Here is a 20,122-nt window from a genome sequence, read left to right as displayed (position 1 = left end):
TTTTATCATCCTATTGGTGGTGCCTTGAAATCAACTGCCATCCCTTGCATGAGGAGTGATATATTGCTGCATATTGCAGGGTCAAAATTGTTATCGCAGTGTGATTTCAAAACCAATTTTGGCCAGTATATTGTTTTAGACCATAAAAATTGTGATATTACCATGCAAAAATGACAAAATTTTTGTTTGGGGGAGGCAAGGGATGGGGCCGTGGACCCCCTGAGTGCATTTCAAGGACCCCCAAGGGCTCCTGGACCTCTAATTGAGAACCACTGCTCTAGATCCTTTTAATGTGTACTTCTGTACTTCTGGTAAGCCAGGTGTCTCTCACCTTAACATTTGTTTGGTTGGTTCTTCCTGCCTAAGTGTAGAGCCTTATATTTGTCCCTATTGGAATTCATTCTTGCGTATATGCAGCTCTGTGTGTATGAAGCTCTGCTCACTACTCCTCTATAATTTAGTGTGGAAATATTTCTTATATATTCTGTGCTTTAAAAACCACACATTTAAAAATATGTACTCTTAATATTGAGCCACACTAATATAAGTGAGATGCCAAATTATGTTCTTATTACTAAATTTGTATGTTTATCCTCCAAGAAACTCAAAAGTAATGTACATGGATTCCAACCCACTTCCTCTCATATTATTTTATTTTATTAATTATGAAATATATTTCTATCCTGCCAAATTGGGATTCAAGGCGGCTTATAACATTTCAAAAATCAGTTATAAAATAAAGAACAACAAAAACAAGCTGGTTAAAACCAATACTTAAAATACATCACAATATATCTAAACCCAGCAATTGTAATTTGCAGACAGCAGCCTAGTCATCAACATAATCTGCATCTTAATTTCCAGATGCATATATTCCACATATATTTGCCAGTTAGGCTGAAAGAGGGAAGGCGTCTCAAAGTCACCTTTCCGCAGGAGCCGAAAGAGGGAGCAAGGCCAGGGCCAAAAAGATCAGCAGCCCAATTCTGTATGCTTTTACTGCAAAGATTCTTGAGATCAGTGGTTTACTCTCATGTGAGCATGCAAAAGATTCCGAATGCAGCCCTGAAGCCCAGTCCTGCACATTTGCCTGGGAGCGAAACCTTAACTCCAGTTAAGGTTACTTACTTCAAAGTAAATTTGCAAATATGACTGGGGATGGGCTTCAACAGGCAGGCAGAAAAACAAAAAAATAACTGCAAATTGTCCGCACACCTCCCCCCAACAGCAGGCACTGAACTAAAGCACCCCAAAAATCAATTGGCAAGCACATCCACCCTTGCTCCATCTATGAATGGCTCAGGTAGCCAAATGGGGGAATTATTTTTGGAGGGCTGGATTTGCAAGAGGATTTTGGTCTCCCCCCCCCCCATCCCCTTTTAGTTTCTGGAGCGGAAAACAAAGAACAAGCCGCAAGCCCTTTACATTGAGCGATATGATGGTGGTGGAGAAATAACAATAAAATAAAATAAATATCAATTTGCTTAAGCCTGTGTGTGTGTGTGTGTGTGTGTGTGTGTGTGTGTGTGCGCGCGCGCGCGCGCGCGCGCGCGCGAAAGACAAGCGCTCTTGGGAACCGGTGATGGTGATGGAGGAGACACAGTAAGAATCCCCGATGGAGTCAAAGAAAAAGAAAGAAGCGGCACCGTTGGAGGGGTCGTAGAGGAAAGAAGTCACTGAGGATGCCGCTTCCTGGAGATTTCCTATGGCGAGGGTGCCTTTCCAAGCCAGAAAGGGAAGGGATGGCAAAGATCCCGATGATCCTTCTATGGAAGCGTAAGCTGAGATAGGATGGACTTGCCTGGCTTCAGGCAGCAGGGTCCTAGAGTCCCACCTGTCTTCATCACAAAGCTTAGGAGCCACTAACTCGGCTTTCGGAAGGCACTCCCACGTCTCCTTCCCAATGCAGCTGCCGCAGCCGAAAAAAAACAAAAACAGAACGCCCGAACCCCGGGGCACTTGTACAAAAAGAGGGGCTGCCACACAAAACGGGGCTGTCAGGGGGGCTGGGGGCGGTCTGTAGAGTAGGTATCAATTAAAAAAAGGATGCCATGCAACCTATTGAGTATAAAATGCACAACTTGTACAGCTAGAGCAGGGGTAGCCAACTCCCAAGAGACTGTGATCTACTCAGTTAAAAACTAGCAGTGATTTACCCCCTTTTTTGGGTTCAGGTCAGAGCTTTTTTTAGGGGAGCCACAGTTGTTCAGCTTCTTTGGGGGGGAGCCAGTGATCTACCGCAGACATCCAGTGATCTACCGGTAGATCATGATCTACCTGTTGGGCATGCCTGAGCTAGAGCATCAAACCTAGCTCCTGGGGATATGGCTGATATTTTGAAATTACTGAATGTCTTAGAATAAGCAATTTGCTATTAGCGTCTTCAGAAACAACTGCTTCACAGCATTTCTATATTATTGGTCCCAAGATTTATGGGGGGGGGGGAATTTTACATGAAACCTTAATAATCAGAACAATGCTATAAGTAAACTGGAAATATAAAGAAAAACCAAGATAATAACAGATACTAGCTAATTTGTTAGTGTATGAAGCATGAAAAAGGGAGAAATAATAGTCATAACATGCCTTCCAATATTTCTCTGATGAAAATAGGGACGCCCCGTTCCATAATATTTCTGCTATGTATATCCCACATATCTTATTGGATCACTCTGGGCAGCTTCCAACACATTTAAAAACATAATAAAACATCAAACATTAAAAAACTATACAAGATTGCCTTCAGGCAGCTCGGTGGTTGGATAACTCCATACCCTCCAACATTTCTCTCTTGAAAAGAGGGACATCTATCATGCCCTCCAACATTTCTCCAATGATAATACAGTACAGACATCCTAAGGAGAAGCGGGACATTCCAGGATCAAATCAGAAACTAGGACAGCTTCTCTAAATCAGGGACCTCCCTGGAAAACAGGAACCCTTGTAGGGTATAAAAAAAATATGTAATCCTTTGAATGAATACTCCCTTACTTTAACTTCCTTCTTTCTAAACCCACTTCCTTCTCCTTTTGGTATTTCTTGATACCTCCTTTCCTACTATTCCACATTCACCACAAATCAGCTTTGTTGTTACTTTGCAAATGAAAAATATTCAGCTGTTAACTTGATGGGATGGTGCATATTTTGATGTGCCACCAGGCAGAGAAGTAGTGTCTACCTTTCAACAGTGGGCAAAAAAAATGGGGGTGGCACCCTGAGGAGCAAAGTGGATGCTGCCACATTTGACACGAATCAGAACAACTGTCATATTTTTGCTGGAAATTTGCTGGAAGTTTTCAAATTTAAAGAAGGAAAGTTAAAAAGAAGCGAAAGAAGAAAATATTCAAAATAAAGGAATGGGTGGTGAAAATTAGAAGCAAAGAACAAATAAGAAGGTCCTGCTTCTCCCATAGCTGCAACCTTGGCTTCAAACTGACCTCAGCCATGGCTCTGACTCTCCTTTTCCAACTGGTTGTGTTTTACAGACTCCCACTTTACCTCTCAGCCCAACCCCCCTACTCAGCTCACATCATGCAAAAATTCCAGGCGCAATGCTTGAAACTCTCCTTCAAAATTCTCTTTTGTCTTCCAAATGACCTCTGGGTTGAGGGATGGACCCCTCCCATTTGTTTTTCTTAATGGCCCATTATCTTCCCCTTGTCTTTATTACTGGCTGATCTCCCAGGTGATTATCAGGCTGGCCTGGCTGATCCAGGAATTAGGAGTGCCCAGGTATTCAGACTAACACCCCACCCCATGGGCATAACCAAGAAGGGGCAGCTGCCCCACAAATCAATCAATATCAATAAAAATCAATACAAATTTGAGGTTCTGCTCCCCAACAAAAGCCTGCCCCTCAAACAAAAATCCCTGCTATGCCCATGCCCCCCCCCAATTTGCAGGACTATACTTAGATCAAGGCAGCACCTCCAATCCTCGTTTTGCTCTTAAACTAATATAATAGCAACTACTACACTAAAAATATTTCTGGAAATGGAAAGCTAAGAAACCCCGCTTCAGAATTTTTGCCATGAAGAAACAGCTGTGTTCTCTGAATATTTATAACAGACCCCTCAAAACGCAGCAAAACCACCCTTCTGCTTGAAATTAGAACATTTCTTAAGCAAGGGGTCTAACTGCCTACCCAATGTTAGTCATATCATTTATTTGTGCATCAGCAGACACACATACAAACCCAATGCACACACAGGAACCAGCATTTCCCAAAATAAAGCCCACTCATATCTCAATAATGCAATGCCTATAGTGTAAAAGGGGGTGTATGGGGTGGGTTGGTACCTCTGGTGGGGGACACATTGTGTTCCTTCTTGGGTAGTTTGCCCACCTTTGGTCCCCAATGTGTACTCAGCTTTCACCTGTGGCTCCTAGATTCTGTCAGCATGCAACAGTGACTACACCCCATGAAACTGCTTTGACTGGCTGGCTAAGGCAGGTGAGGGTAGCCAATAGCTCTCAAACCCTTGGTTAGGGACTTCCCCTGCATGTGAAGACAGGCTCTGGTGGATTGAGTGGACTGTCAACAAGGTGGTTTCTACATGTGCTGTAGTGGCAAGTGAGTGACGGATGGGGCCTGTCAACCTGGGAAGGTAGCCCATCTAGGCATGGGCATAGCGGGGGGCGGGGCGTGGAGCTGCTCCCCAAATCAATAAATCAAATCATTACAAGTCTGAGGTTATGCCCCCGTAACAAAAATCCTGGCTACGCCCATGCATCTGGAGAAGGAAAACTCTGATCCAAAACCTCTGCTGCCTCGTGGGACATCTTTGGGAGAAAAGGCTAAGGAGTAAGCCCTACACATGTGTGGAGTTCCTAAGGCTCCTGCAGCCAAACTGGTGCCAAACATACCGGTCTTTCCTTTGAACCACATTAGCGAGGCCGAGGGTGTGCGTCTTGACATCTGGGCAGCTCAGGACTTCCACACACACTGCCCAGGCTTGCGCCTTGAAAAGGTTGCTTCACTGCAACTAACACAACAGTTTGATTTCACTCCCATTGTCTCTAAAATAGGTGGATGCCAACAACATACAGTGGATGCTCGGGCTGCGAACGTGATCCGTGCACGAGGCACGTTCGCAACCTGCAGCACTGCGTCTGCGCATGTTGCGAGTCAGTGCTTCTCCGCATGCGCGACCGCCGAAACCCAGAAGTAACCCGTTACGGTACATCCGGGTTTCGGTGCGTCCGTAACCCGAAAAAACACAACCTGAAGGGTCTGTAACCCAAGGTATGACTGTAGTGTGTTGGCACTGTGGTCTAAACCACTGAGCCTCCTGGGCTTGCCGGCTGGCACGCCGGCAGTTCGAATCCCCGCAACGGGGTGAGCTCCCATTGCTCTGTCCCAGCTCCTGCCACTAGCAGTTTGAAAGCATGTCAAAGTGCAAGTAGATAGGTACCACTGTAGCGGGAAGGTAAACAGTGTTTCTGTGCGCTCTGGTTTCTGTCATGGTGTTCTGTTGTCCCAGAAGCGGTTTAGTCATGCTGGCCACATGACCCAGAAGCTGTTTGTGGACAAATGGCAGCTCCCTCAGCCTGAAAGCGAGATGAGCACTGCAACCCGTCACCTTTGACTGGACTGAACCATCCATGGGTCCTTTTACCTTATAATAATAATTTATTATTTATACCCCGCCCATCTGGCTGTGCCTCCCCAGCCACTCTGGGCGGCTTCCATAGAAACCAAAAATACAGTAAAATATCACACGTTAAAAACTTCCCTGAACAGGGCTGCCTTAAGTGTGTAAAGGTAATAATAATGTGTGCTTTTTGAACTCCCTTGCACGAAATGTTGACAGCTCTGACAAGTGATCGCCACATTTCCATACATGCCCTGCCAAGACCGAATTTGGGGGGGGGGGTCCAAGTTCAAATCCCCCATTCCACCACTACGCTCACTGGGCTAGGGAGTAGTAGATAGGTAGCCGTGTTGGTCTGCCATAGTCAAAATAAAAAAAATTCCTTCCTGTAGCACCTTAAAGACCAACTAAGTTAGTTCTTGGTATGAGCTTTCGTGTGCATGCATGTATCTGAAGAAGTGTGCATGCACACGAAAGCTCATAACAAGAACTAACTTAGTTGGTCTTTAAGGTGCTACTGGAAGGAATTTTTTTTATTTGGGCTAGGGAGGTTTTATTTCAGCCTAACCTACCTCAAGAGGCTGGTGCGTGAGGATAATTGTCGGGCAGGAAGATCGGGAGCTCGGAAACTCCTGAAAGCAACAACAACAACGGGTGGGGTTTTAAATAATAATCTTTTATTTTGCATATGGATAAAACCAGCAAATTAAACGCAGCAAGCGAGCAGCCGACATTTCTGAAACTGACAGCCGGCGACCATGGCCACCTCTTCCCAATCTGGGGCAAAGATCAAGCCGCAGAAGCCGAGGGGCGGAATCGGGGGGGGCAGCCCAAGGCCCTCGGGGTGCGCAGGCCTCAGGCTCCGCTAGGCCCAAGCCCCCTTCCCCTTTTCCGCCTTCCCTGCCTCTTCCGACCGCCGCCTCGGCCGCCTCCCACAGGCCAGCCCGTTCCACCGCCCCCATGCGGCCGGAGGCTCCCTCGGCTACTGAACAGCCTTCCTGTCTGCTTCCCTTCTCTCTCTCTCTCTCTCTCTATCCCCCCCCCCTCACCCCGTAATTACGGAGCCGCCGCTGTCTCTCCCCTCTCTCCGTCCTCCTCCATTCCCCTTCAGGCGAGCAGCCAGTCTGAGGGCCGGCGCGGGCTCGGTCCCTCCTCCGCGGCGGGGGCTATATGGAGCCGGCGAGGCGCTAATGAGGCGGCGTGCGGCAGCATATATACCCAGCCGCTGGGGCTGTTCCGGGCGGTCGTAACAGGAGCCGCTCCTCAGGCAGGCAGCTCGCCCGCCCTTTCCTGGGACAGGGACCATCCCCAACAGCGGCAGCGACGGCGGCGGCGCCTTTCCCTTCTCCTCCCCCGGTGCTCCTTCCTGGCGGGCCTTCTTCTGAGGAAAGAGGAGGGATGGCGGCGGCCGCCCCGACTCAGCTGGAAGCCGGTGAGTCTCGGGTGCCGCGGGGGCTGAGGCGGAGGCTGCCTCCTTGGGCTTCCCTCGCCCTGCTTTAACCTGGCTTCTTCTTCTTCTCCTCAGAGCTGTACTACCTAATTGCCCGCTTTCTCCAGTCCGGACCGTGCAAGCAATCTGCCCAGGTGTGAAGGGTTTGTGGGCAAAACCTAGCGTGGTTGTGGTTGTGGTGGTCGGTCGGGGGGGCGGCGGCGGTCTTGTTCTAGAATGGAGCTGGATTTTTATTTTATTTTTAAAGTCAGGGGGTTGTGGGGAAGGGACCTCTATTGCCTCCCCTCACGCTCTTTGTGTGTGTGTATCTGTATGTCTTTTTCCTCAGGTGCTGGTGGAGGAGCTGGAAGAACACCAGGTAATGTCCCAGCATGTGGTCTGAGTGGGTTTTTTTTTTTTTTTTTTTTGGGCTGTGTGTGAGGGATTGATTAATGCCGAATTAATATATGCCTCCTCTTCAGCCCCTGACCCCTATCCTCGCTTCAGTAGCCGTGCAAATGCCCTCCTGGTTCGTTAACCCCTTCCCACAAATCTTGCTATCCGTGAAGAACTTGTTGGGATAGGTATTAATTGCACACCTTTGCAACGAAGCCTCCGTCTCCACCCCCTCTTATTTTGTTTTTAAATTATATTTATTCACGGAGCAGCTGTCTCAATTTAAAGAAACCGTGCTTGCTTTTGGTGACCTTTCATTTGGCTCTTAAAAAGATAAAGAAAGAGGGAGGTGTTGCTACTATCAGTCCTTGTTTCTTCCTCCACCCTTCCCCCACCCCACCCCAAATGTGACAACACAGTACATGCAGTTTTTATCTGCTCAGGAAAGGAACATTATTTCCCCCTGTAGTGCTTGCTTGTGGGATACCCTGGGGTGGCAAATGAGTGAGGGAGTGGGTATATTTTGGTCAAGGAGCTAGTAGAGGCTTTGTGGAACGGCCAGATAGGCTTTCTTTTCTGAAGAACTGTTCCAGGCCAACAAAGGAGAAGCTGCATGAAATGTAAAGGGCTCTCTCCCACACTAAGTAGGACAGCTTATACATGTAAACCTATTTTCCTTTATCTTCAGAAGTTTTTTTCTTTACACCCATCTGCTGAGTGTAAGTGACATGGCATGCAGCTGTAAGAATCAGTGGGGGAGTTGTTGGGAGATAAGGGAATCATTTGTTTTCTCCATTTCGCACCGCTTTTAATTGCAAGACCTGTATCTCTTCCTTGCACCTCCTCCCCCCCCCCACTCAGTTGATCCCAAGTCGCCTGGATTGGCAAGGCAAAGAGCATCGAAGAAGTTTTGAGGATTTGGTGAGTGAAGGCTGGCTTTTAAACTTGCAGGTGGGGTCGGGGTTGTTTCAGCTATGGAAGATATGGCAGAGTTATTGCCTTTCTCCTTCTTTTCTACTCCAGCCGAGGGAGAAAGGAAAAGTAATGTTAATATTAGTCACTTGGGAAGGGGTTCCTGGTTTATTTTTTGTGTGAATCGGGGAACGGGGAGGGTTATCTGAGGGCACGTACAAAGCTCAGGCCAATGATTCTGCACCTACCAAGCTGGAGTTCCGTGTTTGCAAATGAGAGTTGCCTGCTGATTGGTTGCAGCTTTAAAGATAGGAACTGAACAGAAGGGTGGTTTTTTTTTTGCAGCATTCGAAAGAAAAATACTACACTCTCACTGCATAGCCATATTATATGGAAACAGAGCATTTGCTGATAGATATTTATTTTACACTTTAGATCAAAATGTAAAATGTAAACAAATTATAGTGAGTATTATATGTTAAGTTTTGCTTATGAATGGTGAAGATCAGTATGGAAGTACATTGCTTTAAACATGGGAATCATTCATATTTGCTTGAGAAATAAAGGAATTGTAATTCTTGCTGACCAAAAGGGGAATGTAAATAGGGAGAAGGGCTGAAAGTTTATTGGAAGGCAATCCTTGGATTCATTTCGTTTTTACAATTTGTGCTGGTGAGATGATAATGTGGCACATCAAGTTGTGAGTTGTGAGAAGTGTATTAATGCAAACTGATTTACTGAGTATAAAATATTACATATTTTTAGAATACATTTCTGGTTTTGATTCTAAAATGGGCTATGTCATCAAATGCTGGAGTATGCCAGTTGCTGTGTGTGGCGATCATTATATGGAATATGATGTTAAAGTCAACACTGTATGGTTGCTTCTGCTGCTACTGTAGCACAGTTAGTGTAATTGTTCACTACTTTTTTGAATTATAAACTCCTATCTCTTATGTCTGGTACTCCTGTTTAATTTAGAGGCTCCTGAGGAAAGGAAGACTATTGTTACACCTCTGATCTAAACCCTACTGATGTGTTTTCTGACCACCTTAATTCCATAGGTTTATGTTTTTTGCGGAATACAAGTAGTTCTGAAAATTTTGCTGCTTTCCCTTTTAGGCTTGTACTAATGCACTATGCTAGATGCTGTATGATGTTGTTATTTTTATTGCTTTTTGATTCTTATAGATTGTATTCCTTTATTATAATTTACATTCCATAGAATTCATGTTGTAATACAATAAAATATAAGGAAAAATGAAGCAATAAAATATGCATATTTAATGTGGCCATATTGTGGACTAGCTGAATGAATCTCATTGACCACTGTCTACCTATGACATTTTGAGGACCCCTGATATTGGCCACTGGGCATGTTCAACTGTTTAGTGGGTACTTCGCTTCAAATTGTAATATATTATAAATGATGATCTGAAGCTGCTTACTAGGGCTAATTCCATCCCTTAGTTCATGTATGGGGAACGGTCCACTAGCATGGCCAGTGATCAGGAATAATGGGAGTTTTATTCTGACAACACCTGGGGTGATACGGGTTCCTCATCCTTAGTTCTTAACCTATACCTAATATTTTATTTTTTGGAAGCTAATAAGGATGGGCTGCTGGTCTTTAGCAACATATTTCATCTCACTGGGTAATATAAACATACCTCCATATTTCCAGGTTGCTGAGTGTGGCTTTGAGTGTGGATATGAGAGGAAAAACTTGTAAGCAGGAAAGAATATGATTTAGTTTGTTTGAATGGACCCTTCTGTCCTTGCCCAGTTTAATTTTTCCAGCATTTGAGGTCAAGCTTCTCTCCCCCGACCCAGTCTTTTTAACGCCAGCAGGAAAATTAAACCAGCAGAAGCAAAACAGAAACAAGCCAGTACAATTAGAATATGAAAAACAACTGATGGAAAACCATGTAAAGAATAGTGTGGCAAGATTTGTAATTTCTTATAAGCAAGAAGTTGCATTTCTTCTTCCTTCTTTTTTTGCTGATCTTATGACTGGGAATAAAGTGAATTTAAGGAGATCAGATTAATTTCTCTTAAGTCTTCACTGACTTTTCAAGGTACTTAAATATTTCTGACATTCATTTCAGGAAACCTTCCTTTGATTGTGAGTCAATGATCAAGCTTTATAGGTATGAAATATTACTTAGATAGGAATATGGTTGTTAATACTTGGCTGGTATATTTACACAAGCAAATACTATAGTAATTGCTACCAGTACTTGTGACACCTATTTTACATGGAAGAATCTTTCTGTAAGGAAAGGTTCTCCTATTCTATTGCTGCAAGTGAACAATATACTCAACCAATACTGGTGGTTATAATTAGAAATGACCATGCACTCAGCACATTTGTACATTCTATAGTGGAAGAAAAATGGTTGTGAATATGAGTTGCTAGAGGTTGACAGATCTAGTTGTTGGATCTCTTGACTTCATAGAGCCATGCCTAGTTTTAATTTATGTGACTATAGTAATAGACCAATGCAAGGTGTTCAAGGAGGGATGAAACTAGGATGTTTTTCACCTAGGTCAAAGATCCTGTTTGGCACCTCCATGCACATTTGTATTCACACAGACAGGCAGTGAGCCTCAATGGTGCCTGTCTGGAGGCTTCACCTGGGGCAAAAAACCATGCTAGTCCCCCCGTAGCTAAGGCACTCTCTTCAAGTTATATTTTCCTTAAACGGAGGCAATACCTTTTAAACAACCTTTTTTACCCCATAAGGTTGTGTTTTTGTTTTTGTTTTGCCTTGCCCAGGTAATCCTGAGAGCGGCAATCCGAAGGTACTGAGAACTGCATATCCTATAAAGTTATTAAGTTTCTTGCGTCCATATATAGATGTGCTTTAAACTTACCGAGAAAAAGCTGGATGATAATTTATTGGAGATGTGTTAGACTTGGAGTTGACCATTTGCCTGGATGAGTAGATTATCAGACCCGAGTCTCCTTGCTCTGGGGTGTTTGTGTGCTTGTCTTTGTGGACTTATATACAAAGCTAGTACGGGATTCCCTGCATACTGGCAGGCCTTTTGACTAGATATGATTCTTCTAAATCTGCAGTTCTACTTAAAAGGCATCTACCAAACTACTCCTGACCCATTCTGAAGATGCAAAGGATAGTGTCAGAACTGGCATTGAGCCTTAGGGTAAATAGTGTTATTTTGACAAACAAGCACAACATCAGCATAGTCATTTTCATACTTGGGATCCTAGTTAGCTGCTTTATACCCTTAGACAATTGATCCATCATGCTCAGTATTGTCTACAATGACTGTTGGTGACTCTCCAGGATTTCAGACAGGGAACATTATCAGCCCTGCCTGGAGATGCAGCGATTGAACAAGAGACCTTCTGCAGGCAAGCAGATGCTTTTCACTGAGCTACTATTACTTTTTTGTAACTATCTAAACTGGAGCAGATGCTCTTGCTTTAGATAACGCCCCTAATACATTGCCATTTGGGAATTAAACTAGTTTGCTACTAGTGTAGTCAGGAGTATATATGCAAAGAAGCACAATAACAATACGATGTGCAATGCACTGTGCAGATATGTTCTAATAAGTCTCAACTGCTTTTCAGACTGAAGTCCCTCTCCAAGTAGTGTTCTAAATTTAAAATATGTAGTAAAAGGCAATTTTGTAAATAAAATCAAAACAGCAAGATAAAATATAATTCTCACAGACCAGCAGAAGACAAACAAGGCTGAAATAATTAACTTGCCCTGAAAAGAGACCAAAGGTATCTCTGGAGGAAGACTGCAGAGCAAGTGCAGATAGGATCGTGGATCAAATATTTTTGTAGCACATTTTCAGTGTAAAAAATGTTTTACATGCATACATTGTCTCAGTTGCTTTTGCAGGCACCAGGTAAGGGAGGTTGATATTATTTCCTTCATAAATCAAATAAAGAGTATATGTGTCTTAATATGTAAATTATAGCAAAAAGTCTAGATGGTCATGATGTCATATAATTCATTAGCTACAAGTGCCAGAAAGGCCGGACAGTGGTAAAGTCCAGCTATGTGAGCCTTGCTCAGAGTAGACTTATTAAAATTAATGAATGTGACAAACTTAGGTCCTCTAATTTCAGTGGGTGTACTCTGAGTAAAAATTGCATGGTTTCAGCTTTTCCTCTAGCTCAGAAGACTAGAGGCAAGGCTGCCCCAAAGCTATTAGTGGTGATGGGGGTCTGCCATAGGAGCCAATTCCTAGCCACCCCATAAAAAATATTGATAGGCATTGTCATTCAGATGGTGTCCATGCACTGCATCATTTGATTATGTGGGGGCAAGGCTTAATTGGGATCCCCAATATTTTATTCAAGGTAGGACCCCTGGGTTCTGCTTATGAACTATAGTGTAATCAGAGTAGCCCTCTTGCTAAAGGGGTTGGACCACCAACTGCATAACAACAAATCCTGTTTAAGAAGCATGAATATTCTCCCCATTCTCTTTACTGGCAGCTGTTTTTACAAAACAAAGCAGCTTCATTGTTTTGTTTCTTCCTTATCTTGACATACCCAGGACTCCAAATGTCTGTCCAATCGTACCTGTTTGCTAGAATCAAGTGGCTTTTTATTTACAGATTAATTGGCCTCTGGTCTACCCTTTCAGGGCTTCATACCAAGGGTGAAAACAAATTGCGCTATTTAGTTGTTCACTTTGCAAATTGTTAAGATAACTATTGATTTGCAGCACTGCATTAAATGTACTGAGCCACCAGAACCCAGCTATCTTTTGTTCTGACCTTGGTTAATTTGGTTTTTATTCTCCTGCCTGTCCCATTCTGCCTCTGGTCAGCTAGGCAGTTATCTATGACAATTCCATCAAGACAAAAGAATAATAATAAAAAGAGGGATCACTTGTATAGGTTACACTGATGTAATTAATTTATGGGATTCCCTGTCATAATATATGATTATGGCCGCTATCTTAAATTATCTTTAAAAGGGCTTTGATCGCTTTTTGACAGATAGATTAATAGTTTGTAGCCAACACAGATGAAACAAACTTGGAGCTTCAGAAGCAGTATTATTCTGAATACCAGTTGATTGAATTGGCTGTGTGTGTCACATTATTTGCTTCATTCTCCAATTTGTGAGCTCCCTAGATGGGTCAGGTTGACCGGTGTACCAAGCAGTGTGGTGGATTTGATGGACCTTTGGCCTGATAAGAAGAGCAATGATGGATCAGGCCATAGCCAAGAACTTCTTGTTCTTATAGTGGACAACTAAATCCCTGTTGGAACAGTACTTTCCCTGATGCAGCAGGGTTCATCTTAAGTCCTTGTTTGTGAAGTTGGGAGCACTGAACTTTCTGAGGGGAGTAACTTGTATGCCTGGTGCATAGACATGTGATACTTAACTAGACAAACAACCTTCTTATTGACTAGTAGAATACAGGTATTCTTTTGGCAGTAGAACTCTACATCTCTCCTGCTTTTTAGAATGTTGGGGGTAGGATTATCTACTGCTCATCTACTGGTGGTCAACATGGTGACTTCCAGATGTTTTGGACTTATAATTCCCATGATGCCTAACCATCAGCCATGATGGCTTGGGCTAATGGTTTTAATCCAAAATGTCCGGAAAGTACCATGTCGGCTATCCCTGATCTAACTTAACCTGGGGGGGGGGGGCGGAGAGAGCATACTAGGCTTCCTGTTTTTCTTTTTAGAAAAACGCCCAAAGAGCAACTGTACAGTGCACACACTCTCTCTTTCACACAAACTAGCCCACGTTTCCTCCCCTTTACCTGCAGGAAATGGTGGGAACTATTGGGCAGGAGTGCTCACACCTTGTGGCTGGGCAGGCAGACTTTGGAAGGGATGCCTGGGAAAGGCATGCCAGGTGCTGGCACTGTGGTCGCAGCAAGAGCCCGCTGTGCTTGGGACACTGCACCGCCGCCACATGCCGAAGCACCGCTACTACCTAGCACTCCACCCGTATCTCAGAGAAGCTGTTCTCTGACAGGATGGTCATGCATGGCCAAGCAACAGAGGCAGTGGTCAGCACCAACAGCAGTGGCATCATGGGCAGCTGGAGCCCTTGCTTTGCGCCCCACAAAATAGCCCTGGAAAAATATTCCCCCCAGATGCCATTTTAGGCATCTGATTTCCATACATGTCTAGAATTTTATTCTATACCTTTGAGTTATTTTATTCTATATCTTTGAAGTTTATATTGTTTTTCAGGCCAGATATTAAAAAATCAAAAAAGTTATTTCTATGCCAGATAATTTTATTTGTTCAGGTATCCGTGTTCTATCTGTGTAGATGGTTCTTTAAAAAGAGGAACAGAGACTTAAACATGAGATTTTTTGCAAATTATCTCTCCTTGTGAATATGTCAGTTCAGATATGCCAATAAAAAAAATCAACAAGATATAAGAAATACCTTGGGTAAGGAATCTCTCAGCTTTAGTGCTCTGGGGATTTATTGTTGTTTTTAACAACTGGAAATCATTTTTCCTGCATAAAAATCTTTCTTTGAAAACTGTGCTACTATGTAGTATTTTCCCAACCTTTGATTTAAATGTGTTTCGCTGTGGCAGTGTTACTTAACAAGCAGCATTTATTCAAAAAATTTCTTGCCATGAGCCACAAATTTACATTATAACTTTAAAAGTTAAAGAAATCCTTGGGAACTCACTGTTTTTAAGGAAAGGGCTAGTGCTCTGATGTTTTTTATTATAATGAATTTATGTGCAGTAGTACCTCTGGTGGGGAACACTTTGTGCTTCTTGGGGGGTAGTTTGTCTTCTTTGGTCTCCACCCTGCACTCAGCTCTCACCTGTGGTTCCTAGAAGCTGTCAGCATACAAAACTGGCTACACCTGGGAAACTGCTTCGACTGACTAGCTAAACCAGGTGAGGGTAGCCAATGGTTCTCTCAAACCTTTGGTGAGTTAGAGACTTCCCTTGTATTCAAAGACAGGCTGTGGCGGATTGAGCGGAGGGGACCAATAGTAAGTCCAACGATCAAGAAGGTGGTTTCTGCACATGCTGTAGACAGAAGTGTGGGGCAGATGGGGCTTGTCAATCTGGGAAAGTACCGTATTTTTCGCCCCATAGGGCGCATCGGCCCATAGGGCGCACCTAGTTTTTGGGGGGGAAATAAAGGAAAAAAAATATTTTTCCCCCCCAGGCGCGGGGCTGGGGTAGCTCGCGCTTCCCCCGACCCCAGCCCCCAGAACAGGCTGCTATCCGTAAGCCTAGGGAGCCCGACGGGAAGTCGCGCTGGTCTCCCCAGGCTTGCGGATATCTGCCCGAAGCTCAGCGCGCCCCAGGCTTCGGGATGCAGGCAGCTCTCCGCAAGCCGTGGGAGCCCGGCGGGAACTCCCGCGGGCTCCCAAGGCTTGCGGATAGCATCCTGGAGAGTGAGAGGGGTCAGTGCGACCGCCCCCTCTCGCTCTCCAGGCCTCAGCGAAAGCCTGCATTCGCCCCATAGGACCCACACACATTTCCCCTTCATTTTTGGAGGGGGGAAAGTGCGTCCTATAGGGAGAAAAATATGATAGCCCATCTAGGAGAAGGAAAATCTGAACCTAAACTTCTTTGGGAGAAGAAAAGCAGTAAATCCTGCACAAATATGGTTGGATGGCGCCTTATAACCTCCTTCTGGCAACTCCTGCAGCCAAGCTGGTCCCAAACGTAGTGCTCTGCTTTCTTTTGGACCACATCAGTGAGGCAGAGAATGGGGTCTTGTCATCTGGGCAACAAGAAAGGGGCTGTGAGCAGCTCTCCACTGCTTGCTATTAATCTAAGATTTGGTTGTGCAAATGTGCCCACTGATTCAGCACACTTGCAACATTTATAAGCCCTGGGTTTTACTGCTGTTCCTTATTTACTGTAGCTTTTTAAGTAGTTTTCGGATTTTAAGGAACACAGTATTATAAGCTACTTTGGGCATTTGTTACTATTGGGAAGGTGGGATATAAATTGCTAGATACTTGCAGAGATCTGGTTTAATGCAGTTTGTAAGCTGTGAAGTGTGTAGTTCAAATTTTAGCTTACCCGCAGGATTTACTTGGTAACCTTAGGCAGGTTGCTGTTCTGATCTGTTATCCCTGTCCCCTCCCTTGTCTGCAAGAGAGCTGGTGTGGCAAAGTTGCTAGAGAATGTTTGCCTTAGAGCAGGGGTTGAGAACCTCAGGCCTTTGGGCCAAATGCAGCCCTCTAGTCCTCTTTGTCTGGCTCTTGGGGCTATCCTCCGGCCACATCCCTCACAGGCCCTGCTTCACATCCTCCTTGAGTGGTTTTGCCTTGAACGATGATGACTTTCACTTGCCTGGATGGAGGATATGGAGGAGTGTGTGTAGAATTTAGCTTATATTCATTGCTGCACCCACTTTTGCCTGTGAACCTGCCCACTGCTGGCATGTGGTCCCCAGAAGGTTGCCCAGGAAAAAATGCAGCCCTCAGACCGAAAAGGGTTCTCCATTCCTGACTTAGTTGGTTTAAATTCCTACCTGGGCAAGCAGCACTCTCTCACCCTAAGCTTCCTCATGGGGTATTGTGAAGGGAGAAATGGGAGACCTATGTATTCCACCCTTCGTTCTTTGGTGAATTAACAATAAATAGTAAGAGACTTCACTGCTAAATTATATAATCATGTGAGAATTATGAGAATCCTCATTTTATATGAATTTTAAAGAGCTATAAATGTTAGAATTTGGAATAACATTAAAATGCAAAATTTGATTATGCAACATATTTTAATTTGTGTGAAGAGAATAGCCAAATGTTCCTAATACAGTTGTACCTTGGAAGTCAAATGGAATCTGTTCTGGAAGTCTGTTTGACTTCTAAAATTTTCGGAAACCAAAGCGCGGCTTCTGTTTGGCTGCAGGAAGCTCCTGCAGCCAGTCAGCTTAGGTTTATTTTAAATTCTGCATATCATGGTAATATTTTCTACTGGTTTTTGTGTGCTCAAAGTAGTACAGGACTCCAGCCTTGTATACAGACAATCCATCTCTACTACTGAACAGATTTTTTTTATGATGATGAACTAAACATTGAGTTACACATATAATTCTTCTCTGTGTAGACAAAATAGAAAAGGGAGTTAATTCTTACTTATAGCTATTTCACATAAAAATGGTTGCTTTTGCCTCTATGTGATCCTTCCTCAGGTAGGGAATTATGTGGGAAAATGTAGTTTGCTGAAATATCCATGATTTTGGAAACTCCAAGAAATGCAACAATAAGGGTAATCACACAAGCACAATGAAACAGGCTTGTTGTAAGAGTCATAGAGCAAATATGCAACCAACATACTACTAATAATAATGTAATAATAATGTCTGCTTCATGGATCACTGCCTTGCCGTGGCGAAGGGGCTTGAATAACTCAGAGAAGCTATGAGCTATGCCGTGCAGGGCCACCCAAGATGGACAGATCATAGTGGAGAGTTTCGACCAAATGTGATCCACCTGGAGCAGGAACCGGCAAGCCACTCCAGTATCCCTGCCAAGAAAACTCCATGAACAATTCCCCTGTGAGGATACCCTGAGTAGACACAACATGGAGGAAGACACATAATGATAAGCCATGGCCAATGGCTTCGCAGGATTGAGCAGGACTGCTCGTGCCTGCTGCCAGTGTACTCCCACTTGGCTTCTCCACTGACACAGACAGAAGGAACAAGCCATGAAGCCTTGACTTGTAGTTACAGCTGAACCAGGATTGTGGTTTCTTTCTCCCCAAGAAACTATGATCAGCAAGCCAAGAACAAACCATGGCTTTATGATCACTAGGGTAGGAGTGAAGCAGGAGCAACCAGGCAGTATGTTCTGGCGCGGTTTTGACCTTGATAATCATGGCTTTTTAAGTGTGCACCAGGCCGCAGGGTTAGATGGACAAATGGTCAGATCTGGTGTGAGGCAGATTTCTATGAAAGCAGATAAGCATCTGCCAAATTCCTATTTGCCTATTCATTTGGAAGCACAAGTTGCAGTTTGGTGCAATGCCTGAATCAAGACATAGTCAGAGACTTGTTGGGGGAGGAGGGTTGAAGCTTTATTGGGAGTTGCTGCACATTCATAGAATCTTGTATAGTAATTCAACTTATGTGGTTGTATTCCGCAGATTGTGCCTAAAGCCAGAATCGTGTATAGTTGGGTTCAGTGGGGGCTGGGATTGCCAATGCCATTTTCCCTAGCACCCTGCCCCTTTCTGCCTCCTTTCTAATTTTTAATCTTTTTTGCCATGTGTGTAAACCTGAGTGTACACAAGTTTAATGTGCATAAGTTGGAGGCTTACTGTACTAGCTCAATTACTGTGTTGTGTCCTAGGCAGCGGTACCAGCTGTGTAATTGGGTTCTTGCCCAAGTGTGGCCTTCGTGCTTGGCACAGAGTCTAGGAACAACAGGCCACATACTGCCAGCACTGGTTCTAAAACTAGGAAGCAAAGTCAGGTCAAGGAAAGGTTGGTGGACACACAAGCAGAGGGTCAGTCAATTTAAGTAAGAATAGGCAAAGCAGGGATCAAAATTCAAAAGGCAACAAGCAAGTTGGGCAGTTCTGAGTGGCGGTTGGACAGGGCAGGCTTGAATGTTGCTCCAACAAGCAAAAAACCCAGTTAGCCTTAAAGAGGATTGCAGCTTCCTCTGAGCAACATTCCTTGCTCCATGAACAGAGTCTCGACTCTTAAAAGGCATGAGGGAGGCCAAAGTTCTAGGTGGCCTCCAAATTTGATTCCTTGAAGTCTGAGGAATGCAAGCAGAGAGGCACTGGCATCACAGGCTTCTCTGATACTGGAACTCCCAAGGAGATAGGGATATTTGAGACCGATTCTGAGAGCAAACCCTCCTTCTGTTCCATGATGTCCTCTGTGTCTGCAGCTTCTTCACCTGAGAATGGTGTGGTTGAGAGCACTAGTTCAAAGGAGACTGCTATTCACAGCAGTTTAGGAACTGGGCACAGTTTTGGGTTTGTTTGTTTGTTTTTGCTTTTAAGCTTTCTAGCTTATTTTTTTAATGAAAAAATTTGAAAATTCCTAACAGTGAAGACAGGAGTGCCTGGCGTGCTCTTGTTCATGGCGTCACAAAGAGTTTGACACGACTAAATGACTAAACAACAACAACAACAATAATTCCTAACACTCTTGGGAAGTTAAGCACTTCAGAAAAAAGTGCCTCCCCAATTGCAGTGAATATAAAGGCTGTACCTGCACCAGTGCTGGTGCAGATGTGCTGCTTCCTTTCATCTTTTACTGCATTGTATTTTGAGGTACTCTCTGTGCTAGGCGTGGGATAGAGGACATTTCCCTCCACTTTGTAATCAGATAAATACAAAACAGGAGCTTGGCACTCAATAAACTGAAAAATGCTGATATGTTGGGGAAATAGAAGAAAAGCTCTTACATTAATTATCTTTTAAAAAAATAATTTAGGTGGCAGCCAATGCTCACATCCCTCCAAACTATCTTCTCAAAATCTGTGAACGCATTGGACCTTTATTGGATAAGGAGATCCCACAGAGTGTGCTTGGGGTGCAGACTTTGCTGGGAGTGGGACGGCAGTCATTACTAAGGGCAGCCAAAGGTAAGATATGTGGCATTTTTCCTTTGTCATATTTTAAAACCTCTAGTACCATTTTACGGAGGCCCTGAAAGTGGCTTAACTTTATATATAAAAAAACTTACCATACATAAAGCAAGCAGTGAAAATAACATGTTATTCTGTGTTTTTTACATAAATTGCACTTCTGGTTAACATTGAAAATAAATGGGCAAATAGACAGAAAGAAAGTAATTAGTTGAAATGAAACGTT

The 20,122-nt window shown here is 44.0% G+C and overlaps 1 protein-coding gene across 1 annotated transcript in view; it reads left to right on the top strand.

The window, feature by feature from the left end:
* Positions 1-6,255: 6,255 nt before the first annotated feature.
* Positions 6,256-20,122, top strand: part of BRWD3 (bromodomain and WD repeat domain containing 3) — a 75,487-nt gene continuing 61,620 nt past the window's right edge. Inside the window, exons 1-5 of the mRNA XM_081180119.1 lie at positions 6,256-7,026; positions 7,120-7,178; positions 7,373-7,402; positions 8,281-8,340; positions 19,743-19,893. Coding sequence (XP_081036245.1) covers positions 6,993-7,026; positions 7,120-7,178; positions 7,373-7,402; positions 8,281-8,340; positions 19,743-19,893 — 334 coding nt within the window. The 5' untranslated portion in view covers positions 6,256-6,992. The remainder of the gene's footprint in view (positions 7,027-7,119; positions 7,179-7,372; positions 7,403-8,280; positions 8,341-19,742; positions 19,894-20,122) is intronic.

Source organism: Podarcis bocagei, assembly GCF_964188305.1.
Source record: "Podarcis bocagei genome assembly, chromosome: Z".
In the NCBI taxonomy this organism is placed as follows: Eukaryota; Metazoa; Chordata; class Lepidosauria; order Squamata; family Lacertidae; genus Podarcis; species Podarcis bocagei.
Note: the sequence above shows the minus strand (reverse complement) of the source record. Positions and strands in the feature narration are given on the sequence as shown.